Below are 26,726 nucleotides of genomic sequence, written 5' to 3'. Positions count from 1 at the left end.
TGCTTTAGTTTAAAGCGGGTGAACAGTGATAACCATGTTTAGTTAGCGTTATTCCTTCAGCTCTCAAAGCTGACCCTCGTTGGGTGTACCAAGCACAGCACAATTATCACCAACAAGATAATTTTTACATGTTGACTTGGCTTTGATTCCGAGGGAAGAGCCAGAATTCTTTACGAAGTGAAAAGCAGAAGCGAATTAAATAGTTGAATTTGAGACGTGTTTTGTAATCAATTTCAGCATTTCTAGTTTGATTTTTCCTTTTCTGCAGAAAGATCTTGCATCAGTACCACAGCTGGTATAGCTCATGTATGTGTACTGTAGTGACATCTTGTAAAATGACTGGTCCGTGTCTTGACGTCATCTGCTCCGCATACATCATTCCTGCATCCAAACAAATCTCATGAGTACTTGTTTTTTCTTTGATTTTTTTTTGCAGGATACATTACATTACCTACTTGTATTCTGTTACTAGTGCAGTGTTCTTTCTGAGATTTGCAATAAAAATGTGCTAATATTTTTATTTATTTGTATGTTCTGTTCATGTGACGTTTCTCAAAATGTTCTGTTCATAAATTGTTTTATTTGTGTATGTGGAATGCGTTTTCTTGCTTCTTTTCAGCTTCATGTATGTTCCTCGGTTTGAATATCTTTTTATGAATTAGCTTTGCATGCAAAATAAAATTTTATCTCTGGAGTCCACGTGTAGCAAATAAAAGTGGTGCAATTTTGACGTGAGCAGTGGCAAAATATTTTTACACCGTAGCCCAGCTATATACTTTTTATCACATGCAGGTGCTGTAAACTTCAGCGCACATCACACATTAGAACGACAAGCTACCCGTTCCAAAAGGCGATTCCTCTAAGCCAAAAGAGAGTGTAGTGAAATAAAGTGATATAAAATCACAGACAACATATCTTAAGTATCGGATACTTGCACTGCATCAGCATAGGCCCGAAAGTTTACACATATTGGCGTGCTCATAAGATAACAACCAGCCAACAAATTCATGAGCGCCGTGTCCAGAGTGGCTAGAGAGCCGTGGCCACCACGACATCAAGACAGGCATCTTACTGCGACCGGCAGCCCCGCCGCTTCGTGTCATGAAACAGCGGATTGCCTTTCGCGGTGCGCTCGCGCCACCTCCCCCTTTAGCCACTATATCTCAGGGCTTCTATTTTTTTTTATATAAAATTTTTCATATATAGAACTAATTCACGAACCCCTTCGAGTTCGATATATCCGTGTTCGACTGTATTACTTCTGTGTGGGGTGATTTTGATACTGGCGGCCAATGACCAAGTTGCGGCTTGATAACATATAGTTCATTACCTGTGAGTGTGTCACATGCACTCTGCCAATAACCCCTGAGCTTTTTTTTAAAAAAGGCCTCAAATCAAGAGCGGGAATCCGTATCAATGTATTGGTAGCAGCTTCGTTGGCAGATCCAGCCAGTTCAAAACGTTGTGCATCTCTTGCGGTACCCTGGCACCCAGCAGACTAGAACATGCTGTTTGGATGAGTAGACTGTGCATAAAAGTGAGTAAAGTGAGACAAGAAAGGGGTTTTTGGGCTTTTTAAGGGTTTTCAGAGCTTTCACTACGCTTAGGTAATCTGTATATTATGCACTTCTGTAGTTTTATTTGTTTATTGTGTTTAACGGCCGCAAGTATCACATAAGTTTCGCCAGAAAAATGCTTGTATCAGAGTGCAGTACGCCGGCTTCCCAAAAGTATGGGCCGACGGCTGAGTACGACACGCAAGTGTTGGACTTTGAGGCATCTGTAAAGAACTCAGGAAATATGTATGTTGTGCATGTATCGCATTCATTGCTCCACCCTTGCCGCAAAACTGTGACTTTTTTTAATTTCAGACAACCGTGTCATCACCACTGAGGGGATGTCAGATTAGGCGCTGCTGGAAACTTTCCTAGACCCCGGCGATGACGGATGTTTGGAGGTCGACTCGTCACGCGCTCCCACTCTGCGCCGCGACGAGAGCTCGCCGGCTGGTAGTTTTCGCGATTAGCCGATTAGTTCCAGCAACACGACGGCGCGTTGAATGCAATGCAATGAACGTGATCACGAAAAATTGTAATGTTATAAGAAGGCTGGCAGCCAACTCTTATGGATTTGATATCGCGGAACTCCCACAAAACGCTGGTGTGAGCAAATATGGTCGCTCCAGAGAGAAGTGCTCTTTCACACAGTCCCTTCGCGTTGAAACCGCACGCACCGATACACGCCGAGATAGCAAGCGCGGCAGCAATCGCAACTGCCCTTAAATCAAAATTCATTATTGCTACTCAAGCGACTCCCCCCCCCCCCCCCCCCCATCCCCGCGTTGTTTCATGCTCATTCGAGACGGGTGGTTTTCTCTCAAAGTATTTGACGGCAGTTCTAACATGCAGGAGATTTTATCTTATGCACTTTCCAAGTAATAGGGATGGCCCGACTCATTTGATCTCTGCTTCAGCAGTGATCGCGCGCTTTTACCCACTCGTGAAAGTTACGATGCGCGGGGCATGTTATCAATTTAGACTGGTTACGAAACATGACGCGACGGCATAAACATGCCGAAAGTGTCAATATAATTGCTATTGCAATAATAACACAGTTTTTTTTTTACCTTAAAATAAGTCCTCTGGGTTAGCTTTGCCTTTAGTCCCCTTTTGTATAATTTGTGCGCTTATATTCCAAATTTTCGTACCGAACCTACATATAACGAAATCCTCTTTATAACGAATTTTTCCTGGAATTTATCAATTTCGTTATATCCAGAAAGTATGCCTGAATATGTGCAATGGGCACGTGCTTTGTAACCTCAAAGAAAGACACGTCGCAATCTATCGCTTGCAACTGCCACAGTGGCAGGCATGCTGCGGGAGCCATTAAACGGTGCTCGTGAAAGTTACGATGCGCGGGGCATGTTATCAATTTAGACTGGTTACGAAACATGACGCGACGGCATAAACATGCCGAAAGAATCAATATAATTGCCATTGCAATAATAACACAGTTTTTTTTTTTTTTACCTTAAAATAAGTCCTCTGGGTTAGCTTTGCCTTTAGTCCCCTTTTGTATAATTTGTGCGCTTATATTCCAAATTTTCGTACCGAACCTACATATAACGAAATCCTCTTTATAACGAATTTTTCCTGGAATTTATCAATTTCGTTATATCCAGAAAGTATGCCTGAATATGTGCAATGGGCACGTGCTTTGTAACCTCAAAGAAAGACACGTCGCAATCTATCGCTTGCAACTGCCACAGTGGCAGGCATGCTGCGGGAGCCATTAAACGGTGCTTAAATGGCACACCGGTTTCTTTCGCAAAGCCCCTCACACTGACTGAGTAGGGCTGTCTCATAAAAAGCGGGTTTTCATATGCAACAGAACTTGACATGTCATTAATTATAGAATGTGAAGGGTGTTCCCGGTCGGCATTCACTTTAAGACAATATATTCAAGACATGTAACATCTCTGTAGATGGATTGACCATTCGTTCAATTCCACGTTGTGGGGGTGCTGAACCCCCCCTGTAAGGTTGTCTGCGCCGCGTGGCGCACGTGTCTCGCCCCAAGGCTTTGTTTCGGTGCTGACCACCGCCGGGCGATAGATGGCGTTGTGTTCGCTTTGAGTACCACTGTTGGTAGAGTGGTAGCGCCGGCGGTGGCCCCTGGCGGAAGGCAGGCCTTGGCGGTGGGCGAGCGTTGAGCGAGCTTTTTCTGCGCGTGGCGGCTGCCGCGAACGGTTGTCTGTAGCGTGGGCCCCCGGTGCTCGGCACCGCGGGCTTCGCGCCGGAGTCCCACGTGGAAAGTCAAGCGTTGGCGACGCCGCCTTGGGTATGTGTTAGTGTGTTGGGTGTGTTAGTGTGTGTTTATCATGCAATTGTGTGTTTAGTGCGTCACTGCGTTATGTTGTTTGTATGGTAGCGTGTTAATTAAAATAGATGTATCATTCGGCGGACGATATCGTCGTCTAAATTAGTTATTAAATGTATGTATGTTGTGTGCGTTGTACCGACCGCGTCTGCTGTGTCCGTTCACACCAAGAGAGTGGCGTGTCGATGCGCTTGTTCGCCTCGCCGAGACCCCCACAACGTACAGGCTTTCCACGAGACTAGTGCAAAAAGCACCCATAGAGAGGCAAATGCCTAGATTATAAACAGGATCAAGCATTTTACACGTCGCATCTATCGCTTGCAACTGCCACAGTGGCAGGCATGCTGCGGGAGCCATTAATTGGTGCTCAAATGGCACACCGGTTTCTTTCCCAAAGCCCCTCACACTGACTGAGTAGGGCTGTCTCATAGAAGGCGGGTTTTCATATGCAACAGAACTTGACATGTCATTAATTATAGAATGTAAAGGGTGTTGCCTGTCAGCATTCACTTTAAGACAATATTTTCAAGACATGTAACATCTCTGTAGATGGATTGGCCATTCGTTCAATTCCACGTACAGGCTTTCCACGAGACTAGTGCGAAAAGCACCCATAGAGAGGCAAATGCCTAGATTATAAACAGGATCAAGCATTTTACGGGCAGTAGGTGTCGCAGACTGATAGGTTATTGCCCCATAGTCTAGGCGAGTACGTATGAGGCTTTTATACAAGTTCATCAGACACTTGTTGTCACTTCGCCATGTAGTGTGTGTCAACACTTTTAGATCATTCGTGGCTTTTACGCACTTGTTTTTTAAATACTTTATGTGTGGTATGAAGGTTAGCATAGTGTACAATATTAGGCCTAAAAACTTATTAGCAGCAACATGTTGCCCCTGCAGTCGAGTATCAGGCTCAAAATGAATGCCTCTCTTCCTGGAGAACATGACACACATGCTTTTCTGTGCATTCAGTCGGAACCCGTTTTCTTCTGCCCAATCGGAGACTTCATTCAAACTAAACAACCTGCCGCTCACACATGGCCAGAATACAAGATTTGAAACCAAGCTGGACGTCGTCGACATATGTACAATAAAACATATTCTGAGGAATGAACAAGTGCGAAGAATTCATTTTGTAATAAAAAGTGTGCAACTAAGTACACCACTTTATGGCACGCCTGTTTCTTGGACAAATGTTTGGGAAAGAACGCTGCCTACTCGAACGCGAACTTTCCGGTCTGACAAATAACTTTTGATTATAGTAAACATTCTGCCACGCACGCTAAGGTGGGACAGGTCTTCTGATATTCCAAAGCACCATGTCGTATCATAAGCCTTCTCGATGTCGAGGAACACAGAAAGGAAGTATTGCTTGTGAACGAAAGCATCTCTGATCTGTGCCTCGATAAAAACAAGGTGGTCGGTGGTGGACCTACCCTCTTCAACGCCGCACTAGAATTGGTAGAACAAATTGTTTGTTTCAAAGAAATGTACAAGTCGGCTGTTTATCATTTTTTCAAAAAGCTTGCACAGGCAGCTTGCAAGTTCAATAGGCCTATAACTCGAAACTGAAGAAGGATCCTTGCCCTGTTTCAAAGTGGGAATAACAATAGCCTCTTTCCAGGAAGTAGGGATAGCACCAGAGAACCAGATAGCATTGTACAAGCAAAGTAAGGTTGTTTGCGTCTCGATTGGTAGGTTTTTAACATTTGGTACACCACATGGTCAGAACATGGGGTGGAATTACTGCAGGAGTTTAGTGATGTTTGGAGCTCAGCTAAGTTGAAAGCTTGGTTGTATGCTTCGTATCTTGTACACTTGTGTTCCGAGTTTCTGCTTTTCTATTCTTCTACTGTATTTTTGGAAAGCATCAGTATAGTGTGAGGAGCTGGACACCCATTCGAAGTGTGTGCCGAGGAAGTTCACCTGATCTTCTAAGGTGTGTTTACGAGTGGGAGTGTGTGTACTTGTCTTCCTGCTACCCTACCAACCATGTTCTAGACTTTAGCCTCCTGTGCGCATGAATTGATCCCTGACAAAAACTTCTGCCAGCTTTCTCTTCTGGCCAGCCAACGCGATCTCCTGCCACGAGACTTTATTTTCTTAAAGCTGTCAAGATTTTCAGCTGTCAGTGAGTTTCGAAGCAACCTCCAAGCTTTGTTTTTGCTGCTTGCATGCGTTTCGGCATATGTCGTTTTCAAGGGTGTCCATTCATATCTGGGATGCATTTTGTTGCTCCATCAATCAAAAGCGCTGTGAAGTAGTTGACAGCAGCATCAATGCTTAAAGTACATATGTCATGCCAACTTAAACGAGTGATTGTATACAGTTGAACCACGCTACAACGAAACTGACGGGATGGGAAAAAAATTCCGTTAAAGCGATAACTTCGTTGTAGTGAATAGAAAAAATATAGCTGATCTGAGCTAGCAAAACAAGGGAAAGTTTATTCTCAAAATTCAAAAAATGTCCACTGCTTCCTATTCTTTCCCAGCAGTGTCACGACGTCATTCTGACTCATGCATAGCGAGGCCATGGTGAAAAGCACGCTGAAACGATGCCTAAAACCGCCTTGTGAACGAACCAAACAGTTGCATTAACAGGTTAACACCAACAGCCGTCCGCCAACAAAAGTATCCGACAACGCCGAGATGGAGGCAGGGTATTGTGGAGCGGCGGCTTTTGCATTATTTTATGCCATTCTTATCATCCATCACTTGCGCCTAGCTGATTTCATTGATAATTCAGACTAACAGCAGCTCTGATTAGCTACCTCAATTGCCAAGAACATAATGATAAGCATCGGAATGGGGAAAGGCGTCGTTCCGCGGTTGTATCCAGCAGCTACGTGAAGGAAACCACGAACTGAGCGACTGGGCTTCAGCTTCGATTCGTCTGCGGCTCAAAAGCAAGCCAGTGGCAAAAGCAGGGCAGTCTCATTGCTATCGCTATCGAGCAGTGGCAGTGCCCATACTTTCTAAACAGCGGCGATTTCTGGTGGTGCCAACGCCCGTTTTACACTTCGTTGACACATTTTCAGGCTCTGAAAATGCATAGAAATGTTAAATATTGGGTTTACCGCATAGCAATAAGTATCTGAGCTTGGAATTGCATCGTAAAATTTAATTGAAGCAGGATGATCGAAGAAAAAGTGTTCATTGCGGCGACAATATTTAAGCATTGACTTCTATAGACTGCTGACGGGGAATCGTGAATTTTTCGTTGTAGCGGAAATTTCGTTGAAGCGGCATTCGTTGTAGCGGAGTTCAGCTGTAAAACTGTTCCTAGTCGGCGTTGCTTATGAGCCATTTGGGAACTTGTGGTGGGCATCCAGTCGATGTAGGTGTGCTCAAAACTAGGGGAAAATGCTCACTTCCATAGGGATTGGTAGAGTAGAGGCACAAGCGATGGAGATACTATGCTTAGGTCTATAGAAGAATAGGTATTGTTAGAGAGGTTATAATAGGTTTTTTTTTTTTTTTTTTTTCGATTCAGGAGACACGCACCGGAAGAGAGAAGAAACTGTTCGATCAGTCGACCTCAGGCGTAACAAGGAGAGTCGCCCCATAGTCTTCGATGCACATTCAAGTCTCCAAGGAGAACATAGGGTTCCGCAAGTTCATCGATTAAAAACCCTAAGTCATGTTTTTTTAGGTGATAGCTCGGAGCTACGTTGTCATCAGTTTGTTAAAAAGCCCAGCTCGAACAGCCACTGCCTCAAGGGATGTTCAGAGTTGCAAGTGAGCGCATGCAATTCCTTGATTCACTATGATGGCAACACCTCCAGATGACGTAATGGCATCATCACGGTCCTTTCGGAAAGTAACGTATTTACGGAGAAAGTTGGTGTGTTTGGAATTTAGGTGTGTTTCTTGTACACACAGCACTTTTGGTGAATGTTCGTGTAAAAGTTCTTGGACATTGTCAAGGTTCCTGAGAAGGCCCCTGATGTTCCATTGTATGATTTGAGCGTTCATGGTGAAAGTGAAGTACAGTCGAACCTCGTTAAAACGAATCCGGAAATATTCGCAAACTAGTTCGCTATAGCCCGAACTTGCTATACAAAACTGCATCGAAAAATCGCCAAGCCCTGGTGTGAATAGGCCGGCAGAATGACAGGAATCGACAAGACACTTACTTGAACAAAAATACATTTATTGAGGTGGAAAGAACCTGTGCAACATACCTTGGTTTTTTTTTTTTTTTTGATGACGTGCCGTATAATGCCTTGCTCTGCCATGCCGAGGCATTCGACAAACTTGAGCCCGGTGCCTTCCATCATGCTGCAATAGCGCCGCGCCAGAGCCGAACCAGCCAAAGCTTCGCAAGAAGTTGGCAGCGGAATGTTTTCGGAGACAGCATCTTCAACTTCCGCTGCTTTAATCTCGGTTCGCTGGCCTGTCACCTCGGCAGAATTACCACGTCAGTCAGTTAGCAACCGCTTCTGACGCGTCGTCGTCGCCAACGAAGTCGCCCAGTGTGAGCGTGTCCGGCACATCGCTCACAAACCGTGAAAAATCGCTCCACATTTCATCGAGCTCGACAACCTCTTCAGAGCCTTCAACATTTTCGCTGTGCCTCAGCTGCCTCAGTGCCAACGGTAAAGCCAGCGTGCCGAAAGCAGTTCGCGGCAGTCTCTTTCTTCACGCTCTCCCAAGCGGCCTTCAACATCTGTATGGCACCCAACAAGTCAATTTTCAGGTCTTCGTTCCTTCGAAGACGAATGAGCAGCCGCTCGATAAGCCTTTGTTGTAAATTGCTTTTAAGGCACGAATGATCCCTTAGTCTAAAGACTGGAGCTTGGAAGTGGTGTTGGGCGGAAGAAACTTGAGCTCAATATTGCTCAATGAAACATTTGCGGAGTGTGCCGAGCAGTTGTCGACGAAGAGACACACTTTTCTGCCTTCATCTCCAAGCTGCGTATCCCACTCCCTCAACCATTTCCCAAACAACTCTCATGTCATCCATGACTTCCGATTGGAAGCATAGGTGACTGGTAGGTCGCGGCAGCGTCTCATACAGTTCGGCGTCTTAAACTTGCCGATCACAAATGGACGAAGTTTTGCCGAACCATCCGTGTTCGCAGCAAGTACGACCGTGATCCGGGCCTTGTTTTGCTTGCCACTATGACATTTCTGCCCGTGGGTGTCCAGAGTTTGGCGCTGCAGCATCTGCCAGAAGAGGCCAGTTTCGTCCGCATCAAAAATATCTTTTGGATGATATCTGGCACGAATTTGAGGCCATTCTTCTTTCAGCCACTTGTCCATTGCTGCGGCGTTCGCTGATTCGCTTTCGCCCATGACAGCTTTTCCGACGATGTCGTACCAGTTCTTAAATCATTGCAGCCACCCTGCACTGACACTAAAATCTTTGGCATCGAGTATGAAAGCGATGTCTCTTGCCTTTTGCTGCAGCATTGGCCACTACACAGGAATATTCCTAGCCCGTACGTCGAAGAACCATTTATGAAGACATTCTTCAACACGTTCGAAGGCAGGGGGTCGAATACGCCGTGCGTTGGCATGTTTTCCGCCGTCTTGCTGAACAATTTTCTTTTTCTGCTTCAGCACCGTGCTTAATGTGCTGCGAGGTATTTTGAGAGCATCAGCAGCAACTCACTTCTTTTCACCTCTGTCGACACGCCGAAGAATTTCCAGTTTCGTCGCATACATCAAGGCAGTCCCTTTCTTCCCGCTTTGCGCCATGGTGACGGTGTACCACACCCCCGAGCACCACAAAAACGTGCAAACGAAGAAAACACCACACACACTCAACAAGGCAACTGCTAGCCCGGAATGGCGGTGTGCAAACTGACGCGTCCCCGCCATCGATCGTCAAGACCACTCCATTCTACCGGCGCGACAAGTGCATGCGATTTTAGTAAGTGGCCATATCCGATCTCGCCGATCTCGGACACCATAAAAAAAATCATGGTTGGCCGTCTACGCTGCTGGACCGCGTAAGGCGCATCAAATGTAAATGCGGGTTCGCCTGATTGTTGCTGTGCTGCGGAGAAGCCGAATGCTCACTCCAGAAGCGGTCCGGGAAATTCAGTATATCCATTGCGAGCTCGAGTTCGTTCGCTATAAAAATGCCAAAATACATGTAATTTTTTATACCTTCTGTTGGTAGTTCGACATTGCCAATAATTCGTTATATCCATGTTCATTATATCGAGGTTCGTCTGTAGTGCTGTGTGTATGAAAGGCGAGTGGCTGTTTAGGCACGAAGTTTCGATTCAAGTAACAGGGCCGTCACCAGGCTCTGTTTTCTGCTTTTTTTGTTCTCTTGGCGCACTCCAACGAGCCACGCGGCTCTTTCGGCACAAAGGTTATCGACGTATCCATCGCCTCCTTGGAGGTCCTGGATGCCCGCACTTGCGAGCTGGTAGTTCAAATTCTGGGCCTCGCCTAGTGAGGCGAGGCCTTGAGACCTGAGGACCCTGGAGTCTCTGGCATCTGTTCACGAGTAGGCCGAGTAGTATGGACTAAAGACGCCTTGGGGGCAAGTACCACAACCACCGGCTTCGTATGCGCGAGCCGAAGGATTGACAAGGGCTCGTACGGCGATGCACCCTGACGCGCCGCATCAGCATATGTTGAGCCATAGAATGGCGAAATCCTTTCTCTTGCTTCTTCAAAAGAAATGTTTTCTTTCATTTTCAGCCTTATTATCTCCTTTTCTTTCTTCCAGTATGGACAGAAGCGCTAATATGCGGCATGGTTTCCTTCACAGTTCACGCAGTGCGGCTGCTCTTTGCACTTATCAAACGCGTGGCCCAGGACTACACATTGTGCACAAGTCTGGCCAACACGACAGCTTTTAGAGCCATGGCCATACCTCCTACATTAGAAACAACGACGGGAGTTTGGTATGTATGGCCCGAGAGAGGTCTTCGGGTACCCTGTTTGAATGGTTTCTGACAATTTACTGGAAGCAAACGTGAGTATTAAGTGTTTCGTTGGTGTTTCTTTGCTGTCTCTTCTCTTGGTGATTCTCTGTACATTGGTCACATTTGGGCTCTTCCACCCCTCCAAAAGTTGTCTCGGTCAGGTTAAGTAAGTCTGTGTCAATATTACCACTCCACGAGTTGTGTACATTGATCTGTCTGGTGTTACGGTGATCAATACACCACCGAACGTTGAGAGAGCGTCTAGCTTTTCAAATTGTTCTTTCTCCCGAACTTCGAGGAGGAGGTTTCGGCTAGTCATTTTGATTACCTTGTATTTAGCTGCGAGAGTTTCAGTAAGACACCTGGCAACTATGAAGCGAGATACCGTCCTGGCTTGCTTTCCACTTTCCTCAGAGTGAATAAAGTGAAAGTGAGAAAATGTTTTTATTGGCTGGTTGAAAAACTTTGTCATCGTGTGTACCCGCTTCAAGCAGGTACGATCGGTAAGTAAGGGAAATGCTCTATGCGTGCCGGTCTTATTTTTATTCAGCAGCGTTGCCGACCACCCACCATGGAGCCCAACGAGGGGACGCTACAAGTTTGTGAATACTAAACACTTGCAGACGACAGTCATATATGCCACCATAACCCAATACGCCTAGACCAAGGTTGGCTATTTGTACAGGGTTAACTCTCGCCGCCAGAAAAATTGGACGTAAAAAGAAGAAACAAGAAGACAGGAAATATAAAAAGTGATGGCAGCGACGAAGATGTAGAGAGAGAGAAAGAGCGAGAGAGAGCGCTAGGAAAAGGCGACGGCCGATTTCCCCTGGGTGGGTCAGTCCAGGGGTGCCGTCTACATGAAGCCGGTGCCAAAGGGGTGTGTTGGCTCTGCCGGGGGGCCTTAAAGGTCTAATCACCCGGCGACCGCTCAAGCCCCAGGATCCCCTTTTCTCCAGACACAGCAAAGCCACGCACGGCAAGGCGTGGGGGGGAGGGGGGAGAGTCGGAACCCTCTCTGTTAGCTCGGGTCCGTGGTGTCGCTACACACCAAACGCCTACTTGCGCAGACGTCCCTGCGGGGGGAACTGCAGGGTCATTTGGGGCTTTTAGGAAGTGCTGCCAATCACAAGTGTTTTTCTAGGAGGCATAGCTACTTTGACTGCCCGGCGCGCTGCAGGTCGGCATGTTTACTATGTTAAACTCCCAATACACCCAAGCCTGCTCGATCGTCGTGTCACATGTGATATACAATTTGCGATGACCAAAATCTAACCTTCAAGCTCTCTCCTGCCACAGTGGTCCGAGAAAGCGAACAAAAAAAAAATCAACGCTGCCGCAGGAAGTGGCAGGTAGCTAAACCTCAACGCTACGCCAGTGCCACCCTCGGAGCGGATACGAGTTGGTGCCGCCTCTGGAGCGGCTTTTTTAGCAGACAGTATCTAAAGACGTTGATTTGTGTGTGCCATATTTTTACCGCGACCGTGTCAAAAGTGCTCGCTGGAAGACTAGGAGGCTTTGAAGAATGTTCACTAAACATGGATGTAGTTTCAATGTATAGGTGCACCGAATTATGGTCATTATATCCGATATATCTTGCATCGCTGCGCAAAATGTACACCTATTCGGTCACTTAAAATACTGTAATATTCCTTTGATCACTCTAAGAGCTTAAATATTTGCAAAAGCCTAATACATAAGCAAGAAGCAGAACCAATGCCCTTTTCAGGCTTACAATTTTAATTAACCAGATTGATGTTACTCGAACAATATAAATATCCAAACTCGAGATTGGCAGACAAAACTGAATCAAGTTTGTCAAGACGTGCTTCTATCTACTTACCTGGTCCAGAAGGAAGTGAGCGTTTCCGTCCCGGCGGATCTTCATGTCCGGTATGGGCTTTCCATGTGCACGGCATTCAAGTTTCACCTCTTCTCCAACAGACACTGTCGCATTCTGGAATTCCGTAATTCTAGGCTTCACTGGAATTGAACAGAAATGGTACAAGTTGTTATGTCGTGCAGATTCACACTACTCGGAGGCAGAATAAAACATTGTGGGGCCAATCAAAAGCATTTGCTTGCCAAGTTGCTCCCTTTAGCGCACATGTTTCATGTGGATAGTAATGAGTGCTCTTCCATTCAAGATTTTCTGTTCGAGTATGATCTACCAAAATCCTACAGCTCGCAACCCGCATGTTTTAATTTAATCCCATCCATAGAAATCTCTACCATAGCCAAAACTCAGGCTTGTGCAAAGAGTAAACTTTAAGTTCAAAGAACAGTGATTCAGTCAAATAATTTGAAATCGGATTTATATATATATATATATATATATATATATATATATATATATATATATATATATATATATAATTTCATATTAAATTCCGCATATAAAATTTCGTACATATAAAATTTCCTATAAAATTTCGCTTTTACTTGCAAAATTTGCACCATCGCATAATTTGCGTGCCCCCAAAATTTTGCCAGTGTTCTTAAAAAAATATTTACTCGCAAATTTTGTGCTCCCTGACCTGCCTGAGCCAGGTCACCGGCGCATGCATTAAGAGTATGGATTTTCCAATGCTTCCGGCAGGCCGGCGCCTCGTCGAAACCATGAAAATGCATGCTCGTGTTAAGGCATGGGCAACTTTCTGCGTCGAGGACGTGCGAGGGACTGATGCGTCAACTGTTCATTGCGTTTGCGCAGCAACACACGCTTGGTCAATTTCGGAAGTTTAGGTTCCACCATCTGACTGATGCATTTTTATGGATCCCATGCGATGTACTATAGTAATTATATATGCAGCGAAAATAAAGTTGACAGTTGTAAATTTTGGCAAAAGAAAACGGGAGCCATGTTACCGCAAAGCACTTCAAGGTGACTTACTTCAACGTGTGACAATCGGCGCGAACGGTAATCAAGAAAGCAGAAGAGTGCGCACTTGCAAATGCAAGTTTCCCTCTATTGAAGAAGGCCTTTTCAATTATGCACGGATGCTCAGATAATTCGGCATCGCCGTGTCACAATACCTAGTTTCCCCCAGCATTGTCGCGAAGAACTTCCAAGAAAATGGGGCATTCGAACGGGCTCAACGGAACCGAGGACGATGCGCTTTGGGAAGCCGGTGACAGCGACAGCGACAACAACTCCCAATCAGATGTTGCGATCATATTCCCACTAGATGGCGCGTGGCCACATCCAATTGATTGCAGTATGTGCTAATTCTGTTAAATAAACAAGTACACTTCGCTTTGGGAAGGCGGTGACAGCGGCAACAACTACCAATCAGATGTTGCGATCATATTCCCACTAGATGACGCGTGGCCACATCCAACTAGTTAAAGTATGTGCTAATTCTGTGAAATAAACAAGTACACTTCATTCAAACTTCAATTTATTTTCTTTTTTTCTTTAACATATATACTGCACACATTAAGACTGTGACACAGTATTTCGTTTGTACCCACGAAATCCTTGCATAATTTGCCCAACCCCTTCTTGGAACCCCAAAATCCTTAGAAAAAGTGAGCAAAATATGCGAATAAATACAGTACATTACCTTTTCAAACATCCTATGCTTAAAAGCACATCAACCAGTATATCAAGCTTTTAAATCTTAAGAATCGTGAATAGATGCGAGTTCATTTATCTTGAGGTGGGGCTTTACGGCAGCACAGATTTTCCCTGGATAGATGCATTTAGTCACTGTGTGTCTAGCTAATTGCATAGACCAAATTCCCTGACTTTTCCAGGTTTTCACTGATCATTACAGTTAAAATTCCCTCACCAATGTAACGAACACTATCTTGTGAAAATTGGCCATAAATCAACCAAAAAACTAAGAGCAGAGAACATCACAGAGGATACTTATTGCAGTTGCCCTTATTCTGCACATGCACTTGAACTATTAAGCTTTGAAAGCGCTCCTTTCTTTTTTGAATAGAAACCTCACATTGCGCGTCTAGGGAACCAGGGGTGAAAGTGGTTGTCAGTGTTTTGGAGCAGCTCGGGGAGCAGGACTAATGCTGTTTTAGAGCAGCTATGGCCCAGTAAAAGGAAAGTTTTAAAGAAAGTTTGGAGCACCAAAAGGTGTGTTTTGGAGCAACGTGCATTATTTTAAGAGCAACTTTCTTGCGTCAAACACCATTATCAAAGTTATTTCTGGTTAAAAAAACTCCAATGATTTGCACTAAACATTTAGTACGCTTACTAGACTCACCACCCACAAAGGTGTGTGGGTGTGTGTCTGTGATACAAAAATGCTCATTTATTACTCGGACTGAAACGAAAAGAAAAAAATATTGTCACGGGCTAAGTAGATGCCAGAGGATGACGACGACGAAGTGCTGTGGGGAACGTGCTCGGACTGCAGCAGCGTTGTACGCATTAGCTCGCCAGTATATTCATTGTGTTTACTTTATTCCCCATAACATCAATGGTGGAGGTGCTGGGTACAACTCGCTATACAGCCCCACGAGCTGGATCTTCGCAGCGGACGGCACATTGCAGCTACCACGATGACTGACCAGGCTACTCAATGTCAACAAGATCCATCAGCCCCGCAACCGTTCGTTGTGGTGCAACCTCGTGACCCAGGCCCATTCAACGGCACAAGTGGCATAGACGTCGATGACTGGCTGGTTCTATATGAGCGCGTCAGCAGCAGCAACCATTGGGATCAGACGCTTATGTTGGCGAACATCATCTTCTACTTGCATGGCACGGCAAAACTCTGGTACGAGACACATCAAGAAGAGTTGACCAGCTGGGACGTCTGTAAGCAGAAATTGCGCTATCTATTTGGGAAACCCATCGGACGTCAAGTGGCCGCAAAGAAAGAGCTTGCGACTCGTGCCCAGACATCCACAGAGCCCTACATCGCGTACATCCAGGACGTGTTGGCTTTGTGCCGTCAAGGACAAGGACAAGGTCGACAAGGACATGCTCGACGAGGACAAAGTTGGACACATCCTGAAAGGAATTGCCGATGACGCCTTCAATGTTCTGCTGTGCAAGGACTGCTCGACGGTGGAGTCGGTCATCGAAGCATGCCGTCGCTTCGAACAGGCGAGAAGTAGGCGCATAGTTCACCGATTTGACAGCCTTCCCAACATGGCGGCTACGTCCTCTTGCGAAGATTTGCCCACACTACATCAACCACCAGCGCCGGAAAACGTCACCAGAATAATCCGTCGGGAACTCGAGGCTATGGCACCCGCTATGTCTAGCGTCACCGTGCCAGGACACAACCTCGATGCTGTTTCAATGATACAGGCCGTGGTTCGCCAAGAGATCGCGAATATGGGCATTTCGCCACCTCATCAAAATGCCCCTGCTACTTCCAGCTCGGGTCCAGTCATTGCGGCTGCCACTCCGAACCGCACGTTCGCGCCAAGACGAAACCCAGCTGAATGGCGCACTCATGATGATCGGCCCATATGTTTCACGTGCCATCGGATAGGACACATCGCTCGCCATTGCCGCAGCCATTGGACCTCATCACCTCGACCGAGCTTCTATGATTGGGGACCTCGCTCCGAACGTGCACCCTATGCCCCGTCCTGCCGTGCAGAGACAGGTGCAGAGCATAATTCAGAACGTCGGACCAGCCGCTCGCCATCGCCCGTGCGTGGTCAGTGCCGCTCGCCCTAACCCCGCCGTCCTCGGTCTCTCTACGACCGTCGCTCGGAAAACTAGCCGGTGCAGCCCCCGGAGGTGACGCTGCATACACGACTCGGGCTGCAAATCCTCTGATTACTCCCGACCAGCGGTGCAACCTTCTTACAATTCTCGTTGATGGTTTACCTGTAACTGCTCTTATTAATACCGGTGCGCAACTATCTGTGATAAGCTCAGACCTCCGCCGCCGCCTCCAAAAAGTTCCGACGCCTGCGATTGCACCTACCGTTCGTACAGCGGATGGGAGTACTCCTGCGGTCCTTGGAATGTGCACTGCGCAAATAACGATTTCTGAGCATCAAACTTCAGTTTTGTTTGCTGTACTGGAAAACTGCCCTCATGACCTCATCCTTGGACTCGACTTTCTGACTTCACACGCTGCGCTCATTGACTGTTCCAAAGGTCTTCTTCGGCTCGAACTACCATCCTTCTCAGAGACCGTCTCTACCAGCCCACCTCGTCTACGCTCTGTCGATTTCCTCAGACTTCAGCCGCAAGCCGCAGTCCAAGTCCAACTCTCGCCATATCCTCCAGTACCCGATGATGATTATGTTGCTCCCCAATTTCTGACGTGGCCATGACACGTAATGTTGCACTCCCCAACACGGTGGTTACCGTTAAGGACAACCGAACTTTATTTCCCGTCCTCAATTTTGGCTTCTCAGCGCAAGTTATTCCTCGCGGCATGTCACTTGCGTATCTGACACCAGTAGTCGACCACACTGTTTCCGCCCTAACCACCGATCCGCCACCCGATTTTTCATCAACGTCGCTCTTGTCACGTTCCTGTTCCGACCTTTTCAAGCCAATACTATCTGACAAGCTCACCTCTGAACAAGTCTCTGCTCTCTGCCGTGTGCTTGCTTCTTATCGGGAGATCTTTGACTTCGGCGACCGTAGTTTGGGCCAGACATCCATGGTAACCCATCGCATCGACACCGGTGACGCTCGGCCCATTCGCCGACGGCCCTACCGTGTGTCAGCCCCGGAGCGTGCTATTATACAGCGAGAAGTTGATAAAATTCTTCATAAGGGCAAAATCGAACCCTCATCTAGTCCCTGGTCCTCACCCGTTGTACTTGTTAAAAAGAAGGACAATAGCTGGAGATTCTGTGTTGATTACCGCCATCTCAACCATATTACCAAGAAAGATGTCTATCCCCTACCGCGCATAGATGATGCACTCGATTGCTTACACGGTGCCAAATATTTCTCTTCAATAGACCTTCGCTCAGGCTACTGGCAGATCACTGTGGACGACAAAGACAGAGAGAAGACGGCCTTCGTGACGCCTGATGGACTTTATCAGTTCAAGATGATGCCTTTTAGATTATGCAATGCCCCCGCGACTTTTGAGCGCATGATGGACTCTCCCCTTCGAGGCATGAAGTGGACCATCTGCCTCTGCTATCTTGACGACGTTATTGTTTTTTCTACTACTTTCGACGACCATCTTACCCGTCTGTCCACAGTGCTTGATGTTTTCCGAAATGCCAACTGGCAACTTAACTCGTCCAAATGTAACAATATTCTGGGTGGTAAAAACTGTAAAAGGTCTCGACAGCCACCACAGCATTGCGACTGAGGTTGCTTGCACCTAATGTGTTAAACAGAGTATAGATAATTGTGCCGCACTTCGCATGGCGGAAGTTTATTATCCCCCCGCTAAATAAACACACTACCCTGCCCATCTATGCTCAGTCTGGAGCAAAGTGGGGACGAGCAAATCACTCCAAATCTGCGCGCACAGCGTGAGCCATCCGGCAGCGTAGGTAGCCTAGGCGCCACGCAGTACGCAAATAACCAGCAGATTATCAGAGTCCACGCGATCGCTCCGCGTTTCAATAAAACTGACAGTTGTCGCTTAGCATTCCGATAAGAAGCCAACATATGTATCGCGGAAAGCAGACAGTGTTCTATCGCTATTTCAGTCCCTGCGTATCCTGGATGGGCCGCACCCCTTGATAGCTTTGAAATGCTCCTTGGCGTCAGCACTGCGCGCTATAAAACGATCCGAGTGCCAGCCCAGTATTTCTTTTGCACTTCAGCAGAACGAAGAAAAGACTTTCTGGTGCATACTTTCAGTTGACGCCGATATGAATGAAGACAAAATGCGTTGCTGTAAAAGTTAAGCACCCCGCCTGCTTTCCGATATCTGCGTGTCTAGCACCTATGCGCCATATGGCATTTTTAGGCCCCATGTCGTTGCTTTCTGCTACAAACTGACTTCGCTGTATTCCTGCTCCTGTCTGGCTAAAGGCAATTACTACCTTACTCACACTGCTGAAAAAATTCAAGGCTTGCTCAACGCAACTGCGTACGGTCGACAGGGCAGTGTCAAAGAAGCGGTCAGCAAAGGGGTACAAAATGCGCTTTCCACATGAGTATCCCAAAACCACCAAGCACATCTTTTCAACACTGAACATAGGTTGGCCTATTGTTGCATTAGGAAAAAAAACCAAGCTACTCACTCACGGATTCTTTGCAGTACTCTGGGATTATGTTGCGTGGCAACGTAGTCAGTTTGAGCGCAACAACTGCAACGACTTCGTTGAACTCTTATCCATTCTATAAAAATTTACACGATGGCTGTACGTGTTGCAACTGATACCGTGGTTTTTTTTGGACAAAACTGGCCAGCTTACACACCAATGTTTTCAAACACACGCAAGCACACATCGAGCAAGCTAGAAACATGGCGACGCCAGCACGCTAGCTACTGGTGGTATACCGGCTGCACTGCCTGCAATCGGGCGCTTGCTTCAATGTGGAGCTAGTGTCACGCTATGCGTGTACCCGCTGGACTGGCGCTGCACGAGTTCAGCTCTGGCTGCACTTTCTTCTGGGCTGCCTGGAACTGGTTCACGCAGTGCAAGCAAATCGGACAGACCTATATAGCATTAAGCACAAAAGTGGACGAACTAGTGCGTTCAATTCATCAGCACTTACCCAAGCTATAGTCTTATGGACCATCTTCCCAATAGCACTGCATCTATTAGTAATCAAGCATTTCTTGATCAGTTTCATAAGCATTTCTTAAATAGCATCACGTCGCTACCATATATATATATATATATATATATATATATATATATATATTTTCAAAGTCGTACTGTAATCTTTCTTTCTGCTAGCATGTGCCAAGTGTGTGATCACCGATTAGTTAGTCAGGAAATAAGTTGCACTATGTATATATACATATTATACATAGACCGGTGAACTCACTCATGAGTCGACTCGCTCTGACTCAGATCGAGCCACGAGTCTGGGAGAATTCTGTTGAAGAATGATAATATATGGTACTGCAGACAAAGGACAAGGACACATTCAAGACACATTCATGTCCTTTGTCTGCACTACCATATATCATCATGCTACCATACCAACAAGCCCATGTCCCCATCCTCATTGAATGTTGAAAAAAACATTCACGTGTGTGGAGTTCGACTTAGTAAAATTTTAGTGAGCCCGAATCCGAATGAGTGAATCTGAGTGAATTCAGTGAATCTTCAGTGAATCTGAGTGAGTTATACCTTTTTTTTTTTGCGGACCTAAGGTCTTATCTAAGAATCTTCAGCATCACTATCAGCCTTACCTGAATTCATTTTTTTACTCACGTCTACTCACAAGTATTCAAAAGCAGTGTCAGTGATACACCATTTCATTATCAATATTTATTAATCAGAGACGTGAACTAGGCAGGAGATTGCCATGACCTCTTCTCCCCCAACTCTTCTGGGAATGTTATTGAGAAATAAATGTTATGCTGTCATCTCTTCCAAAAAAAGTGATCTTACTGGTTTCCAAGCACTCGGAAATAGTTTTCGAAGGTACGATGTCAAACAGCGCCAAGAGAGAGCCCTGATTACATAAGATATTGGTGTTAAAAAGCATTGACACCAAGGTCAAAGAAGGAAATTCAAGGCTAACGATCTAATGAGTCAACTTACTCAGACTGAGCCACCAGTCTGAGTGAGTCTAGGCGAGTAGTGTTATGGCAAGCCCGAGTGAGTCCGGTAGAATAAAAAGTTTCGGTAGTGTGAGTCCGAGTGAGTCTAAAGCTCAAAATATATTTCATGAGTGAGCCTGAGTAAGCTCCACAAGTTTTGCTGACCTATGTATGTATGTATGTATGTATGTATGTATGTATGTATGCATGTATGCATGTATGCATATATGCATGTATGCATGTATGCATGTATGTATGTATGTATGTAGGCATGCTCTCGGCAGCGATTCTTGTCTTCTATATGAGATGCCTCTTCTTATAAGCAGGGTACCTCATATGCATGTTCTTATGAATTCATATTTTGCTGTAAGCACACTGATGCCTCTTATAGAATCCCTGCATGTGCTCACACCGGCCCGGTCTTCCACATCGCCATGCGCATCACAGGAGCGGCAGTGGGCGTGGAAATACAGCAGTGATGCAGCCGCTTCAATCGACATTGTTTTATCGTGCAGGTTTTAATAACCGCCTTGACGTGCAACCATGAAAACAGCGCAGGAGCAGAGCAACCACCGCCCCAATGTGACAGCTTGCTACTCATCAGACTTTTTGCGTTGCCCTCAGTGCCTTGCAATCGTCTTGTTTCGGTTCGTCAAGAATCCCTGCATGTGCTCACACCGGCCCGGTCTTCCACATCACCATACGCTTCACAGGACCGCCTCTTAAGCAGCTGGGAACTTCGGTCTCCACTCAGTGGGCGTGGAAGCACAGCAGTGATGCAGTCGCTTCAATCGCCATTCTGTTATATCGTACAGGTGGGTTGCCCCTTTCCGCTGTACTGTAAAAAGTCCAGCGATCGTTGCTTGCTAGTACTTCCATGCCCACAGGTGTTGTTCCCTCTTGGTTGCGAGTGTGTACATGTAGCAGGGTTATAGTTTCTAGCGGGTGATGTAGAATTGAATCCTGGGCCGCTGAAGGAGAAAACAGCAAAGAGCACAAAAATCCACTTTCCTTTATAAAATCACTTCGTAAAAATGTTGACGCGAAGCACAGCAAGGTTATGGCTTCTCTCAACGCTGTCAAGGAAGCGCGAAGTTTGCTCGAAGAAAAAATTTATGACATTCACAGCCGGCTTTCTCTGGTCGAGGACAGTATGTGCTCAAGTCAAGTGGTGAAAGCTCGAGTGTGGGCATAAGGCCAGAACTCACAGCGTTAGATGAACGCCTCAACGAACTAGAAGATCGCTCCCACCGCGATACTCTGATATTACACGGCATTGAAGACACTGCATCCGAAACATGGACCCAGAGTGAAAAAAAAAGCATGCAGTATCTTTAATAGAGAGCTGAATCTTGACCTGAGTGAGAATGACAAACTTGTATCTCACGCGCACAAGCTGGCAAAGCGCGCACCAGGAAAATGCCGACCTGTAATATTTAAATTCGCATCTTTCAAGCTACGCGAGAGCATCTTGGTCGCTAGTGCCAAACTCAAAGCTTGTGACGTCTCAGTTAATGAAGACTTCAGTGCGACTATGAAGAGTGTGCGTAAAAAGCTTTTCGAGTATGGAAAAGCTAGCAAACAGCAGTTCTCAGTATGTTATAACAGACTTCATATAAACAAAAAGTGCTTCCTGTACTCGCGAACAACCGATAGCATCTGTGAACTGGAATCCGGTAGAAACCAAAGTGGGCACAACTCTCTGTCTGCTCCTATGTCTACAAGTAGAGGCCCTTGCTTGTCTCAGCCCGAATGCCAAATGATGCGACCCAGGTTTCGGCTAGCACATGCTTCCTACTATCAAATGTAAGAAGCATAATCAATAAGCGAGATTCATCATCTGCTGTAATTAACTCGTGCTGCGCGGACGTAGCACTCACCGAAACGTGGCTTTCGCCTAATGTAGCCAGTACAGAACTATTTGATAGCGACAAAAACTACAGTCTATCGCTGTGATCGTGGTAGCGGAAGAGGGGGATGTGTGCTTATAGCGGTAACCGATAACCTAGAGTCGCACATGGTGCCGGTGAGTACTTCCTCAGAAATGGTTCGTGCAAATATTCCGTTACGTCATCAGAGTGCTCCGTTCTGTGTATGCTATAGGCTGCCTAATGCGGCGCCTGACTTTTGAAATGAATTGCATGATGTGTTGAATTCACTGGTTGTACAATTTCCGCACTCTCATCTGTTCCTATTGGGAGACTAACTTTCCTAAAATTGATTGGTCAGGTACCACTCCTATTGTCACAGAGATGACAGCGGAGAATAAATCATTTGTTAATTGATGTTTGGATTTCAACTCAAATGGTAACCGAACCAACAAGAGAAGAGCCGTTACGTCTGCTCTGGATTTAATCCCAACTACTACACCATACTTACTGAACTCACTCACTAGTTTTCCTGGTGTCAGTGACCACTGCTGCCTACAATTTACTTTAAATATTGATATTTCACCCTGAGCTAAGGTCACCAAGACCATATTAAACTACAAAAAGGGGGACTATATTGCAATAAATGTGAAACTTGAGCAATTTGTCGATAGCTATATGCCCTTTTTTTTTTTTTTTAACCGATCAGTCTAGCAGAATTTGGTGCCGTTTTAAAGATAAAGTTGCTTCATTGATCGGCAGACGTGTGCCGCTTCAAGTAATATAAAAAAAAGCAAAGAACGCCATGGTTCACAGCAAATTCAAAAAGACTTCTAAATAGGTAGAAAAGCCTCTTCCGCTCGGCTAAACTCTCCAGCAATGTCTTTCGTTGGCAGGCTTATCCTGATGCTTACTGCGTATTGCTATTCCATCAAAAATGCCAGGCAGAACTATTTTACTACTACGCTTCCCTCGCTATTGTCTACTAACCCATCGAAGTTTTGGATAACTATCGACGCAATAAAACAAACTGTCATATAACTTACTGACTCCAATAGCCGTGCGATGCACAACGAAGAATGTTGTTCCCTTCTTAACAAAGTATTGTCACGGGGTCGTGACGTGGCCGAAGACAGGAGACTTTGTGTTGGGATTTAACTGTTTATTTGGGCGAACCTGTGTCCGGTAAACGGAAAGTACGATTACAGTAGCAGTCTTGCACAGATAGCAGTGAACGGAGCGTCGGCCGTCGATCAACTACTGACAAGCAGCGAAGCGCGTCGGCATTTATATTCTTGCCGTCGAATGTTCTAGCGTTATCGCTGGCGGTGGCGTAGGTTCCAGAATAATCTGTACAGTTCGCAGAGTAGGCGTGATCTTATCGAATTGATCTACTACAGTACGGAAGCTTCTCGAAAACTGCAGGCGCGGTTTGTGCTGAGAATTGTGTAGTGTTTTGGGACGATAACAAAACTTGGGAAATGGAACGTGGCAATATTTTCACAATGTTTTTCAAATTCATGTACAGTTTCAGTGCCACAGGTACATCAAAGCGACTTTTTTCTAATTAATTACATAACTATAGAACTTGAAGGGATTATTAACTTAATCTGGCGACAAGCTGTCGTCTGCATGTGGCACTGATGAGATAAATGCAGAATTTTTAAAGAACACTGAAGTCTACTGTTCCATTGTACTGTCACACGCTTTTAAGCAGTCTCTACTGTGTGCCACATTGCCAACTGACTGGAAAGTGGGAAAGGTTATTCCCGTCTTTAAATCCGGAAACCAACACTCTCCCTTAAACTACCGGCCAATTTCATTAACAAGCTTTCGCTGCAAGATGCTAGAACACATAATCTACTCTAACCTCAAGAAATTTCTCGAAACCAACGCATTTTTCACCAAGTTCCAACACGGCTTTTGTAAGCATCATTCATGCGAAACCTAGCTTTTATTATTTACATCCCGGATGAGGCGGCTGCATTTCTGATGGACGCGGAAATGCTGTTGACACGTGTGCTCAGATTTGGGTGCATGTTAAAGAACCCCAGGTGGTCGAAATTCGCAGAGCCCTCCATTACGACGTCTCTCATAATCACATGGTGGTTTTGGGACGTTAAACCCCACATGTCTACATAAAACATTGCTGCAGATGGAAAACGAGGTTTGTTTGTTAAATCGTGTAGTTTCAGCACAGAGAGATGAGTGCCGGGGGAGGTTGCTCTGTGAGACGAGCTAAATGATGTCATGTTAAGCCTAGCAGTATAATCGGTTGTGAAGAAAAAGCACCTTTCTAAAACCTTGGAGTCGTCTAAGGGAAATGCAGTTGCGACTGTGTGTGTCTCAAGTGTTGTAAGTTGCAGCGCTTGTCTACCATATATACTGATAACCACATATGTGTGTAGAATAGTATTCAATGAAGTACAATTTTATTCAACCACTAAGTATTTTTGTTTATTTGCTGCGAAAATATTCACTGAACAGTTTTTTCAGAATTGAACATGATGATGCCATTATTTTTGCATCATTAACTATATTATGGAGTTCTCATAGGATGACTGGTTTCATGAGATTTGAAATGAATGGAAATATTTCTAGCTCTTCACAGGAGACAAGAGCCCAAAAATAATTATTCATGCCCTTGAATGTAAATTCAACTTGCTTCTCCTCCAGGATTTAAAGTTAGCTGCTCCAGATTGCTCCAAAATGGAAAATTTTTCTGCTCTACAGTGCTCGAAAATGGGAAGTCTTGCTGCTCTAAAGTGCTCCAAAATGAAAAATTTTGCTGCTCTAATGTGCTCCAAGATAGAAATTTTTGCTGCTTTAAAGTGCTCCAGAATGAAAATTTTGCTGCTTCAAAAATTGCTCCAAATTGGAAGGCTTACAAGTATCCGCAGTGCGAATGCAAAACTGAAGTTTAGTACGTTAAAATGAATTTCACAATGTTTTTGTCGATAAAATTACGGGAGGCGTAATCTTTGTCCCTACTTTGAACCATATGATATAAAGCATTGCCTCCGAGATGCAGCGCACAGCAATTCATCTGTAGAGCAGACGACGGATGACAACTTGCCCTAAAGCGTGTTCTTCAGTCTAATGCGGCAGTATTTCTGCCCCAAATGATAAAAATTTGTTATGAATCGTTTATGAACTCATTCAACATTCAATTCTCTTACCCAACGTGTTGCAAACACATGGCCGTCACAGCAGCTCCATTTGTGTGTCAGTAATGGAGAGGCACCACATATTAGAAGTCTCAGTGCTCTACGTATAAGAGTGAATTCAGATACTGTAGAATACCGTGTTCAAAATAGTTACTCCTATCTGCTAAAACAGCCTTTCTTCACCAAATGCGGTCACGTTTACTCGCGTTTGAAGCTTATTGCCGCTTTTCCGTTCCGATTTCTAGATTTCTCAACTTATCAGCGCATTCTCGAAAAGCTCTGATTTGTACCACAAATATTGTCGCTAAAAACAAAATAATGCAACATGTTTTTCTATATTACTGTATGATGGCCTTCGCTTGTCTATTTATGAGATTTTAAGAAAAATTGAAGATGGGGTTTTTTTATTCAAATTTCAGTGGAGTACAGTTTTTCCAATATGAGAACTTTGAGGCAATATATGAAAATTTACATTTGCACTACGGCAGCAATAATTTATGTACCTAATGAACACACTATATCCTTAAAACGTGTCAAGTAATGCAACGCTGCTTGCATTACTTTTGGAGAAAAAAAAAGGGAAATATGTAACTCATTTTAAACTGTCGCAAAATTAGACATTTTTAAAAGCTATTTTCTTAAGGTCTACAAACTTGAAACCGTATGAATTCATTCTTCATTAGACCTGCATTTCAGGTAAAAAAATATCTTTCTTGAAACAAAAATATTTGTCTTTTTATAGCATCGGCAATATCCAAAAATGACAGGTGACGAAATCGGTGCCTCTGTGTTGGTGAAGTTTGATTTTTTTTCTTGTAAGTTATGCCGTTAATCATAAAACAAAGTTGACTTTCGGGCTACCTGGTGAGAGGTGCACGGAATATAAAATACTCAATGAAATCTAAAATATCAACTTTTGGACCCGTGTCGATCTCTCGTGGAATCACCCGGTAGTTTTATACATTTGCAGGTTGTGCAGAACCCGACGTACCGAGCTACACTAGTGGTAATGCCTGGCCAATAAAACCTACTTCAAAAGCGATTGTAGGTTTTATGGTAACCAAGGTGACCAGCAGTCGGATGGTCATGAAGCCCTCTGAGGACTTCGGACCGAAGCGATCGGGGTAGAACGGGAACCCAGCACTGACCGTCAGGATGGTAAATTTTGCGGTACAGCACTGAGTTGTCCAGCTTAAATTGCGGGAGAACGGAGCCTCGCAATAGATGGGCGGGAACTGCCAGTGAGATAGCCTATAATATGCCGACAGTATGGGTCAGT

General features: G+C 45.2%; 1 protein-coding gene across 11 annotated transcripts in view; it reads right to left on the bottom strand.

Moving 5' to 3' along the window:
* Window positions 1-26,726, bottom strand: part of Fas2 (neural cell adhesion molecule fasciclin 2) — a 335,700-nt gene that overhangs the window by 199,848 nt on the left and 109,126 nt on the right. For all 11 annotated transcript variants that reach the window (XM_037423629.2, XM_037423630.2, XM_075893992.1 and 8 more), the window contains exon 8: window positions 12,621-12,760. In XM_037423629.2, coding sequence (XP_037279526.1) covers window positions 12,621-12,760 — 140 coding nt within the window. The remainder of the gene's footprint in view (window positions 1-12,620; window positions 12,761-26,726) is intronic.

This window comes from Rhipicephalus microplus, chromosome 4 (assembly GCF_043290135.1).
Source record: "Rhipicephalus microplus isolate Deutch F79 chromosome 4, USDA_Rmic, whole genome shotgun sequence".
Taxonomy (NCBI): Eukaryota; Metazoa; Arthropoda; class Arachnida; order Ixodida; family Ixodidae; genus Rhipicephalus; species Rhipicephalus microplus.
This window is presented reverse-complemented; position numbering and strand designations above follow the sequence as displayed.